Consider the following 12,804-nt stretch of genomic DNA (forward strand, 5'->3'; position numbering starts at 1 on the left):
TGCATATCAAAGCAAATATTCTGTAAAGCATAATACTGCAGGGGAAAATGTTTGATTGTATATTCTGGACACTTAAGAATGTATCATCCTTGTTTTCCTTTCTACTTATTACTTATGAATTATGTATTTCCCTAGGGTTTTTCAATTTACAATATCCTAAATAGGAAATAGAAAATATGTACTTGGAATAACATTTTTATATGCAGAATTGATATTTTTGGTATGTTCCAAGTTCAGAGGGTTATTTATAACTGCTATCAACATCATTAACTTTACCAATTTCTACTTCCAACTGATGAAAATGGTAAGAAACTGATTTTACTTGGTAAATTCATCCTCAGATAATGTTTTCAAGTTCATAAGAAATTATTAGCTTAGAGGAATTAATCCTCGTTTCCTCTAACTCTTTTATGTACATTTATAGAAATGATTTAAAATGCATAAACCCAATGTCTAGTATATTTCTCATTAAGCCTGAGTAATCAGAATTCCAGTATTTCTTCTCTTTCATCCTCCTCCTCCCTCTCTTCCTCCTCCTCTTCTCCTTTTCCTTTTCCTTCTTTTTTGCCATTTTAGCTTATACTATAAGAATGTAGTGAGAAGACTGATTGATAACTGATTGTAACTTTTCAAAAATGCTATACTTCACTGTTTATACAGTACTTTTGTAGGTCTGGTTTCTCTTTCATTATTACAATGCTATGATACAGTTATTACTATTAGAGTACCTTCATAAATGAAGCTCAGAGATAATAAGTAATAGATCCAAGGTCACCCAACTAATGTGTGGTTAGACTTGAGACTCTGAATGAAGCAGTGATTAGAATATTGATGTCCGGCAAGCAGCGCCCCTATCAGTTCTCCCACTTAGAGCAAAATTGCTGTAAAGTATATCATATGCTTAAAAAAGTTTGAATGTAAAATGGAAAGTTAAGAAAGAAAAAAATCTGGCCTGTACATAGTTTTGTATTTTCAGTCTGGAGAATGTACTTACTTTTAATTTACTTATGTCAGGTTTAACCAATATTCTTAAAAGGTTTCTACTTTGGGTACAAGCATATGGTTCTTTCATGAAGTTACGTTTTTATTAGAACCATTTTTTTTCATACTTTTTTATGCCACCTTGTTCTAACATATAGAGTCTTTGGCATTTATCCTGATGGTGACATGGTCTCAATAAATTATTTGTTTCCATTACTCATTGATATTATTCTTTTTAAAATGTGCTATTGGGGGGGCCTGGGTGGCTCAGTTGGTTAAGCGACTGCCTTTGGCTCAGGTCATGATCCTGGAGTCCCAGGATGGAGTCCCACATTGGGCTCCCTGCTCAGCAGGGAGTCTGCTTCTCCCTCTGACTCTCCCCCTTCTCATGTGCTTTCTCTCTCATTCTCTCTCTTTCAAATAAATAAATAAAATCTTTAAAAAAAAACTACTTTAAAAAAATAATAAAATGTGCTATTGGGCAACATTATTTTCCTAATGATTCATCATGCATTTCTGATAAAATCAGAAAAGAGTAGATGTAAAATATATAACCTTAATTTAAAAATTATTAAACTAGTAGAACTAAATAGGTAATGCTTTTATTTTAACATAAATGAGATCCTTTATGCTGTTCGGATTTACATATTGATTTAACCTGATTTGGGACGTAATGGCACAGAGCCATGTCTCTCAAAGCATACTGAGTATCAAACCTATGAAACAGATCCCTGGTCTCTTAACTCCAGAATTTCAGATTCAGTTGGTCTGAATGAGGCCTAAGAATTTGCTTTTCTAATAAAAAGTTCACAGATGATGCTGTCGCTGCTGGTCTGAGGATGACACTTTGAGATCCACTATGATAGGGTGTTTGTAAACAAAATGAAAATCTGGTTTTTAAACCCAGCCTTAGAAGGTACTTGGAAGTAACTTTGGTAGTTTCTTTGTTGTCTACGTTTTGTCTGTCAGATATTTAACAAAGTGGCATGATTATTTTTATACAAAAGAAAGTCTAAACTGAATTAATATAAATTTATGTCTGACAATTAATAATTTTCTCCTTATTAGAAGAATATTATTAGGGGTGCCTAGATGGTTCAGTGGGTTAAGCACCTGCCTTTGGCTCAGGTCATGATCCCAGGGTCCTGGGATTGAGCCCAGCGTCCAGGATCCTTGCTCAGTGGGGAGCCTGATTCTCCCTCTCCTTCTGCTGCTCCCCCTACTTGTGTTCTCTCTCTCTCTCTCACTCTCTGTCAAATAAATAAATAAAATCTTTTTTAAAAAAAAGAATATTATTAGGCACATTCACATTTAAAATTGCACATATTTTATATGAAAAAAATTTGTATCTATTGTTAATAGAATGATGTAGGGAAATTGTCCACTTTTATATCAATATACTTAGAGAACTTCAAATTCATTCATGAATTAAAACAAATATAAGTATATATAATATTAGCCCAAAATACTATTGTTACACAGTACTAATTGTACGAACCCTATTCTTACTTTCCCCTGATGATCAGGAATTCAGTTTAAGGTGTAGATGTGAGAAATTAAGGAGTGCAAAAGGCTCATCTACTCAATCTCACAAGACAGGAATTATAATCCTCAATTTATAGATGAGAAAACTGAAGCTCTTTTTGGTTAGCTAATTTAAATTGCTAATAAGAAAGGCTGGCTTCTATCCCAAGTCTATCCTATTCTGAGCCCATACTTTTTATATTACATCATGCTCCTTGGATCAGATCCATGGCTCTTAATACTTTAAATTCACAGAAATGATGGACTGGGACTTAACATGCTCTTTCACATGGAGGATTCTAAGTGTCTGGGTAGAGAGGAAAAAAATTGCTCGTGGTAGCCTTGAAGAAGATACAATAGTGAACACTCATGGTATAGTTTGGTAAAAGTTAATACAATTTGTTTTCTAAGTGCCATGTTAAAAATTGTCACTGAAGCTATAATTCTAAAAGTCAATTCGATATAAACAACTCAAACTCATAGAGAAACTGTAGAAATCTTTTGCTTTGTTTTTCCGGCTGCCTTACTATTTCAGGTAGTAGTGAGCAACATTTTGTAGCCTTATATTGGCTCTGATTTCATCAATCACATCCTTACATTCTTTTAGTGTCGGTTACATTTCTTCTGACAGAAGTTCTTGCCTGCATAGTTTCATTTGTCATTAATTTCAGAACAAAGGTCATATTTTGTATTGCCTTCACTATGGAATACACTATTCTATAAAAACGTTTGTTTCAAAGTCATCAATATGAATGATTCCATAGGTAGGGGTCAGAACTAAGAGTTAGTTATTGAAGTCATGCCACGATTTTCATAAAAATATAATTTAGCATAAATGGATAAATATCTTGTCATTGGACCATAAGAAAAGGTTAAATTGGTAAAATAGAGATGTTTATATGAAAAAGCTAATTGTTCTATTATTAAATTTACAAATCATTTAGATAAAAGATTCTTCAGGAATTACAGTTAAAAATACTGTCTTGGGAGTTTGCTTAGAAAAAGTGGTTATCAAAGGTCAGTTGACTGTCAAAAATTTATTGAGGTTTTTTTTTAGTTTTACATGAAATATTGTAATGTATCTGAGCTTAGCACCGAAATATCTGATTGAGTTGATATATGATTTGGAAATCCCTTCTTCTAAAATTAGGGTATTAAAAATGTATCCTTCTTTTTCAGTTTAAAGACCATATTTCTAATTTCCTATTTCTGTGGTCAAATTTATCAATATTGTGCTTTATAAATATAGTTAAATATTAAGCCATGGAGTTTTAAACAAGCAAAATTATTTTGAATCCTGAAAAATAAGCACTAATCATTATTAATTATTTTCAAACTCTGTCATATTACCCAAACCAAATTTGCCCTGTGGATAGTAGTAGTATGATTCTCTAACTCATACCTGCTCTATGTATGTTTATTATTTCTCATGACTTAGGGACCTCCTGGCTTACCTGGCCTCAAAGGTGAACCTGGCTCCAAGGGCGAGAAGGTAAGAATAAAAGTACATGTTATTACAATTTTGACATTCTAATAGCAGAGACAATAATTTTGCAGATTGAATCACTCAAAAGGAAATTTCAAAGAATATCTCTGTCCTTCTAACCAAGGAAAAATCTGTCAATCCTCTGCTTCCCAGATGAATTTAGAGAAGAGAAAATATACAAAGTCATAGTGAAAAATATATCAGAATTCAGTGTTATATTTTTTCAATGTCCCCTTGTAGGAACCATATGAAGAAAGCATATGGTTATACTAAAATAACCCTTCAGAAAATAAACAGATGGAATAACAAAATGCCCATTTTTATGTTTTTAAACATGAAAATAAAAAATTTAAACTAGAATACCTTTGAAATAGTAATTTGATCTTCCAGAATGTATGCTGAGTTGCAACAAATAATTAAAGAAAATAAGCCTTTTTAGAATACCGTTAATGTTTTTTGGATTATTTTTAAATCTCCAAATGTCTCTAAAGTACTTCTGAAGAGTAGAAATCATTTCATATAAAATATGATACTTATTAAAATAATGACTTTTCAGTTGTTTATTTCATCAATATTACATACGGCCATTATTGGTCTCTTAGTTGAGGGGATTCGTTTTAAGTAAATGAAACACCGAAGATGGTATTTTTAGAACACATTTCGTTCCCTAATAATCCTTCCTACCAATAAAAGTCTCACTTAATGTAAGCAGTAAATGATCCTGTTAGGTAAGAGAAAGGCAGGTTCTTAATACTACATATCCTTCAGAAAGGGTTAAAGTTTTTATCTATTTTTTTTACTTTTATGTTTCATAAATTTAGTGTGCAGTTATTTTATGACCATAATTTAATAGATGGTTGTAATTTACATATTGTTAAATTTCTTTTCTCTGCCTTCTAAAGGGACATCCTGGTTTAATCGGCCTGATTGGTCCTCCAGGAGAACAAGGTGAAAAGGGTGACAGAGGACTCCCTGGAACTCAAGGATCTCCAGGAGCAAAGGGGGATGGAGTGAGTAAAGATATAAATTATTCTCCTACTCCTTTCCAGTCATACACACACACACACACCCCCACATACACACCTGAGCACATTCCATCAAACATGACCAAGGAGGTGATTTAGACCATCTTTAATCTCTTTAAGTCAATGATGTTTTCAAAAAGAAATTTACTTAACCTTAAAGTAATAAATTAAAAATATGACAAACTAGAAATCATAAAAATTACAGTTCAATAGTTAATTACACAAAAATTTATCGAATCCCCAAAACATACAAATCATTATTCTGAAGGCTGCTTTATATCTATAAAGATACAGACATTAAAGCAAATGGGAAAAAAAATACAGATTATCTTGCTAAAATTATTTCTTAGATTCACAATGGAAAGTTTTAGGTTATTCTTATATATTTTGCATAATCAAAAGTTTGCAGTGTGTTTTGTTCTGCAAAACATGGCATAAAATAGCTGAGGAAAACTCTAATTTGGATGATTCTCTCTGTAGGGAATTCCAGGTCCTGCTGGTCCCATAGGTCCACCTGGTCCTCCAGGCTTACCAGTAAGTGCAAGACAAAAGAATTTTATAAAATAAACTTATAAATATACCAAGGAGTCATGAATTCTCCAGATTTTTATCTGCACTTTTGCCTTTGCCTTTTTTCTAGGGCCCTCAAGGACCAAAGGGTACCAAAGGCTCTGCTGTAAGTACTTTTGCCTTTGGATTTTCATTTTTCAGGGAAGTCCACTCAAATGCCTTGTTCCCCATTCATCTTTTTCCTTTTTTTTTAAACAGGGACCTGCCGGCCAGAAGGGTGACAGTGGTCTTCCAGGGCCTCCTGGGCCTCCGGTAAGTGCAGAATAACAAGACTGATATGCTGACATTTAGCATCCTGAGACTGCCAGTGATTTCTCTGAATTTGTAAGAAGGATGAAAAAAAAAAAAAAGACATTCTGTCAAAGTGCTGATTTTTCTAGGAAATAGCACTATATTAGTTACATAATCAGGTCCCCATGCCAAGATTTTTCTTTTAATTGAATATAAGGATCCATTAACTATGTATTATGATAGTCTTGTTTTTGTTTTTCAAGAAAATTATATACTTTTTTATGTCACGTTTTTATGAAAGCAGTTGATTGTATGCCACAAAGATACATACATGTCTGACCACACTAGGAATAAAGACGAAAGTTTAGATACTTGGCATTTGTTTTCCTACTATATATAATGATCACCATAAAAGCAATAATGATTTGTAACATTTGTTAATGCTGACATTTTCCAGGCTTCACATAACTACTAAGTGTTAGATCCGCTTTGCTAGGGCTGCCGTAACAGGCACCACAAACAAGGTGGCTTAAATAATAGAAATGTATTATCTAACAGTTCTAGAGGCCACAAGTCCTAGATCACACTATGGGGAGCATCGGTTCCTTCTGAGAACTGTGGAGCTGAAGGTCTGTTCCATGGCCCTCTCCTTGGCTCCTAGATGGCTGTCTTCTAATGAGTATGCTACTCATTAAGTAGCATAAGAACCCTAAAATGGTGTTTTAATCTTCAGAGACTAAAATCTAGTTGCAGAGATAGGACACATAAATGAGGACTAATTAATAAATAAGAAGGTAATGCACATATGTCCACACAAATCTGTGCTACATTACTTATGTAGAAAAAGGTCCAGAAATCATCCGATTTGTCTACCTCAGTATCCCTACTAGATTCTTTTTAAAAGAACTTAGAGTTTACACATCGATATTTATATATGTATATGTGTATATAGTAGCAGTTAGAGAAAACTAGGAAAAACATTGGAAAGCTAAACCAACTGTAAATTCTTATAACAACGACATAACCAGTAATAATTATGCAGAATATTTTAGCTTCAGAAGCAATTACATGCACATTATCTCTTTCACAGGGTCCACCTGGTGAAGTCATTCAGCCTTTACCAATCTTGTCACCCAAAAAAACAAGAAGACATGTTGAAAACATGCAAGCAGATGCAGGTGATAATATTCTTGATTACTCGGATGGAATGGAGGAAATATTTGGTTCCCTCAATTCCCTGAAACAAGACATCGAACATATGAAATTTCCAATGGGTACTCAGACTAACCCAGCCCGAACTTGCAAAGACCTGCAACTCAGCCATCCGGACTTCCCAGATGGTATGTTAATAATACATGACACAGCAAATGTACTGAACCTCTCAGTTATGACGGTGCATTGTCAGCTCATTAATTCTAGTTAAATGTTTAATATAGAACCTAAATAAAACTAAAGCAAATAATTATTCATTCCAATCTTGTAGACAGAAAAGGTCATTTACACTGTGCAATTCAAGATCTCTTCAGAGAATCCTTGCCTGTTACATAAGGTTTCATTAAATTATGACAAGATCATTTTTGGATGATTATAGATAACATAAATGTATTTTCCCTGTACTATCATAGAAAGGGTTTTGTGTGTGCACGCATGTGCACATTAGCATATAATTATTTATATCCCATAACCTAACTTATTTTACATTGATATGAGTAAAGTTAACATGAGTAATAGCACAACTGAATCATATTTGACCTATCAGTTTAGCAATGATTTGGTGAACAGAATATTTAAGAATTCGGATATCTTGGGGCAAAACTTTATGTTATTGATCCACAAATAATCAGAACTTGAACAACTTATTTGTAATGATAATCAGGATAATTTAATATATCTACCATTTAACATAAACATTTACATATCCATCCTGAGAAGGCAACAGTTTCAAGTATCCTGAGTTAGTTAATAAACTCACATAATTACTAAACTAACAAGGGGCAGATCTTTATGTGATCTTAAATCTCCCACTTGATGTGGAAATATTTTGTCACTCTTTTTACCATTGGGACAATATTATTTTGCTCTGTCAATTATATAAGAATGCTATAACTGAGATCTAAATAACTCAGTACAGAGAGAAAAGTTCAATGTGATTCAGAAACAGCCACCACCATAAAGGAAGAATGTCATAAAATCGTCTTAAAATCAAGCATAGCCTGTTAAAACTAAAACACAGGTAGCTATTAAGGGTTCCATACAGACTGATATCCAAGGTCTTCAAATTTATAATATGTGTATTTGAAAAAAATATGTTTAGTTCGGTAGTGATGCAGTGATTTATAAGAATGATTCAGACTTCTGGTCTAGCTAAGATAATCATACATTATTGAAATTCAAATGTGAAGGATTACAACATGTGCTGAGTTATAAAACAACATATGATTAATTAGAACCCGAGCAGTCAAGGAAAATTTTTGTATATTTTGGAAATGGAAAGTTCACCATGGGCTACAGTTCCCTATGGTTTCCATATAATAACTAGCATTATTAATTCTTCAATGTGTTAATTAACTGCAATTAAATATTAATTAATTAATTTAGCAGTGCCAGGCACTGTTCTTCAGACAGAGATTCATAGATGCGCAAAAGGAATAGTGCCCTTGAGCTACTATTCTCAAAATATGGAGACAGAAAAATCGTAAGTATTAATAATAACATATTATGACAGATACTGTGGAAAAATGAGTATATAAGTAAGAGATGATTCAATTTTGGATAAATAGGACGTTAATATTTAAGGAGGTGACATTTAAGCTGAAACCTTTCAAGAGGTAGCCAGTCATGCAAAGAATCAAAAGGGTATTCCGGGCAGAGGATATGGGTCTCTTAAAAGCTTTGAAGAAGACAAGATCTTGGTGTCTTCAAGGAACCGAAAGGTCTCTGTGGCTGAACGATAGTGAGCAAAGTGGAAAATGACTTAAGTGATTTGGAAGAAAGCAAAGTAGAATCAAAGGAAGCTGGTTAAGGAGCTGTTGGATTAATCTAGGCAAAAAATTGTGGTGACTTGATTTAGGGATCTGATAGTAAAAATAGGAGATGAATAAATTAGAGATAAATTGTACATGGTATCCATAGTATACTGAATTTATTGAACAAAGGTGTCTTAGTAATTAAGTTATTATTATGTTATTTGAAGAAAATTAATGACAATATTAACTGAATAAATCAAGATAAAAAATACCACAGAATTTCTAAAAACCATAATATATACCATTAAGAGTGGTTATCCTGGTTGGTAAAATCCTGGATGATTTTTAACTTTATTTTATGTATTTTTTTTTTTCTGAGGATTTCAGTTGGTTCCAGATGTGAATCTATAAATGGTGCAATCAGAAAAAATGTAAATGTTTTTGTTAAATAAATACTTCAAGTGATCTGACATATAGTAGAAGCTAATTGACTATTAGAGTACTTTCCCTGTTTATATACAGTAGTAGTAAAAGATAAAGCAGATTGGTATTGGATTTTTTTTTAAGATTTTATTTATTTATTTTTAAGAGAGAGAGAGAGAGATCACAAGTAGGTAGAGCATCAGGCAGAGGGAGAGGGAGAAGCAGGCTCCCCAGGACCCTGGGATCATGACCTGAGCTGAAGGCAGACACTTAACTGACTGAGCCACCCAGGTGCCCTTGGTATTGGATTTTTTTTTTTTTAAGATTTTATTTATTTGACAGAGAGAGAGAGACAGCGAGAGAGGGAACACAAGCAGGGGGAGTGGGAGTGGAGAAGCAGGCTTCCCACTGAGAGGGAGCCCGATGCGGTGCTCAATCCCAGGACCCTGGGATCATGACCTGAGCCCAGGGCAGACGCTTAATGACTGAGCCACCCAGACACCCCTCGTATTGGATTTTTAAGAGTCCTAGTACTAAGTTAAGCAGTTAGAGATTTCAGAATGTTAAAATTTAAAAATCAGATTCACGTAATTCAAACTAATATTTAAAATGAAGTGGCAGCATAGAAAATGGTAGGAGGGAAGCAAAGTATCATTACATGTAAATCAATGCTGTCTCTCAATAGCTGTTAGCAACAAAAACCATATTGTCAATTATTTTAAAATAATTTTGTTATTTCCACTACTTACCATCGTTACTCATCTAGCATGAAATTAATGGTCACAGTCATTCACATGATAAAATTTGTTCTGCACCATTTAGATAATGACATTAATAGCAAACTACATTTAAATATATAAAATAGACCTTCTTTTTAAGATATGAGTACATTTACTACAAGAAGTTGATGCTATAAAGTAATGCAAAAGTATGATCCCTGAGGCTAAGTAGATACTATCACCTCCATTGTTACAGATGAATAAACCAAGGAAAATATAGTGATTATTATACTCAGACGATTTAAGTAGTAAATAATACATATGAGATTTAGGGTTAAGTTTATCTGATTCCAATATACATGCAACTTATTACAATGGATAAATTGAATGTTAATATTTGAGGAGGTGACATTTAAGCTGAAACCTAAAAGTAACAGACATGCTAGGAACCAGAGTGTTCTGGGCAGAATGTATGGGCAAAGCTTTGATGCAGACAAGACAAAGGGTCACTCTTTAACTATTCAAACGCAAACCCCAATATGACCAAAAGCATAGAAGTGATTCTTGTAGGAAAAGATCCATCAGTATTAATTTTTCTTTATTTCTCTTTCCAATAAAATTTGATATTTAATGCAATCCATTTTTATATAAATGTATTTGTATATGACATATTTTTTCCTACTTCTAGGTGAATATTGGATTGATCCTAACCAAGGATGCTCAGGAGATTCCTTCAAAGTTTACTGTAATTTCACATCTGGTGGTGAGACTTGCATTTATCCAGACAAAAAATCTGAGGGAGTAAGTACCAATCTGTTTTGGTGGTGACTGTTGACAGTTCTTGCCATGTTTTTGCAATATTGAACTAAACAGGAAAATTATACTGTCATATTTTCATTTATCTGCTTTTCTTACAGGGTAATTAGAGCATTTCATTTGCATAAACATGAATAAGACACCAACGTGATGCACAGAGTTAACAAATACTTCTCTCCTTTATCTTTTACACAGATGTATTCTTTATGCACCTGCTTGTGCTCTAAAATTCTATGGCTTTTCCATGACACAGCACAGCTGATTCTCAAATTTTAGTGCATGTATAGTATTCTTCATTCCAATTACCACATGATAGAACTCACAGCTGTATATGTTCAAAATACACAATTTGTAATCTTTTACATAAAATAAGAGCATTGTCTGCCTTTGCGTGCTTTTTAAATGTTTAGTCTCTTCAAAAACATTTCTTGATTTTCACCCAGCAGTATCAATATATTTGAGTTCTATCTTTAAAGCTATAAAGACAAATGACTAATACAGGGGAAGATTTCTCACTAGCATAATTATATTCTCCAGTTTCTGGTGATAAATGTTGCCTTTGTAATCTTTTAATAAATCACATCCTTCTTAGTAAATGGTGTGGGCATACAGAGGCACAGAAAGTCCTTAAGGCAGCTAAAGTCCTTTAGGTGTGGCTAGTCTCTTTAGCAGAGAAGTTAAGTTTGTGAGAAAAGGGTGGGCAGTAGGGGCAGGAGACAAAGCAACTTCTGTTTCCCATCAAACGTGGCCAGTGGTGAAGCATAATAAAATTCCTGTAGCCCCAAACAAATGAGGGCACATGGAAAATGCCTCCCCTTACACTGATAACTCAAATTCCCTACAGTGAAGCCTTAGATACCCTTATATTTTGCTGATGTTTACAAAGCAAAACGATAAATGCAGATCTATTAAAAATTCTAAACATTCTTCCCAGAAGATGATTAGGCTTGCTTCCTGCCAATGACTTTTCCATAGCATGGCACCCTTAGTTACTGGCTGACTGCTTTCAGGATGCTTCCCTTCACTATAGAATACTGATGGTACTTACCTTGATGGCTGATTCCAACTGGTATTATGAGGGGTTCTTTTGCAAGGGGTTTTGCCTAAGAGTCCCACCAGTGTCCCCTATAGCTCTTATTATGCCATCGGCAGGTTATTCTCCCCAACCCGCCCTTCTTTTTGAGTAATTAAAGAAAACAGGAAGAAAATGACTCAGTCTTCACTAAGTGGGAATTCACAGGATCTCTCTCAAATTCTTCTCTTTATCTCATTTTCTGTAGTTCAGGATAGACTGTTTTAAAACTTCTTTGGCATCTTAGTCTTACTGAAAATTACTGATATGTACGTAAACAATACTGCTCCTAACTTTTACCTACTTTCTAATTTTCCTGTTCTTTTGCAACAGGTAAGAATATCATCATGGCCAAAGGAGAAACCAGGAAGCTGGTTTAGTGAATTTAAGAGAGGAAAACTGGTATGTTATTACCTCAACATGAAATGGTTTGTCTTACACTTCATAAATGAAGCTCAAATTATATATCTCTAGACCCGGACTGTGAAAGTCTAAATTATACTATCCCGGATTCCATTTGTTCTCTGGCTTGCTCCATCTATATCTCTTAGACCACTGTGGTAGTTTAGAAAAGTCTAAATGTTTTGTATCAAAATACATGGAAATATGCTGAACTTACCAAAATAATGTGATCAGATAAAGTATGAATTCCACTAAGTACCTGATAGACATCATAAAAATAGATTGTTAGAAATGTCAGGTATAGAGGATACATAAATTATTTTTTGTTCTCTATTTCAATAAAAACTTTTGGAATGTGAAATGTTTTTTCTGACTGCTACATGTAGATATAAAGTGAACTGACTGACCTGACCTTTTATTTGGATTAGAGCACAAGTTCACTTAGATATTTTCTTACAATGACCAGTTCACTATTAATAATTTGTTGTAGGTATTTTAAGATTTGTGCCAAAACTAAATTTATATTATAAAAGCTGTTTAAAAATACATGTGTGTTTAAAATATTAATAAGAATGTATTTTAAATGAAA

The 12,804-nt window shown here is 33.5% G+C and overlaps 1 protein-coding gene across 3 annotated transcripts in view; it reads left to right on the top strand.

Moving 5' to 3' along the window:
- The window catches only part of COL11A1 (collagen type XI alpha 1 chain), a 206,340-nt gene that overhangs the window by 189,879 nt on the left and 3,657 nt on the right, over positions 1-12,804 (top strand). For all 3 annotated transcript variants that reach the window (XM_064588737.1, XM_064588736.1, XM_064588735.1), the window contains 8 exons: positions 3,944-3,997; positions 4,894-5,001; positions 5,497-5,550; positions 5,657-5,692; positions 5,785-5,838; positions 6,908-7,157; positions 10,614-10,726; positions 12,147-12,215. In XM_064588737.1, coding sequence (XP_064444807.1) covers positions 3,944-3,997; positions 4,894-5,001; positions 5,497-5,550; positions 5,657-5,692; positions 5,785-5,838; positions 6,908-7,157; positions 10,614-10,726; positions 12,147-12,215 — 738 coding nt within the window. The remainder of the gene's footprint in view (positions 1-3,943; positions 3,998-4,893; positions 5,002-5,496; positions 5,551-5,656; positions 5,693-5,784; positions 5,839-6,907; positions 7,158-10,613; positions 10,727-12,146; positions 12,216-12,804) is intronic.

The sequence above is a fragment of the Mirounga angustirostris genome, unplaced genomic scaffold (genome assembly GCF_029215605.1).
Source record: "Mirounga angustirostris isolate CCGP_5_RB_7025 unplaced genomic scaffold, mMirAng1.0.hap1 SCAF_4, whole genome shotgun sequence".
Taxonomy (NCBI): Eukaryota; Metazoa; Chordata; class Mammalia; order Carnivora; family Phocidae; genus Mirounga; species Mirounga angustirostris.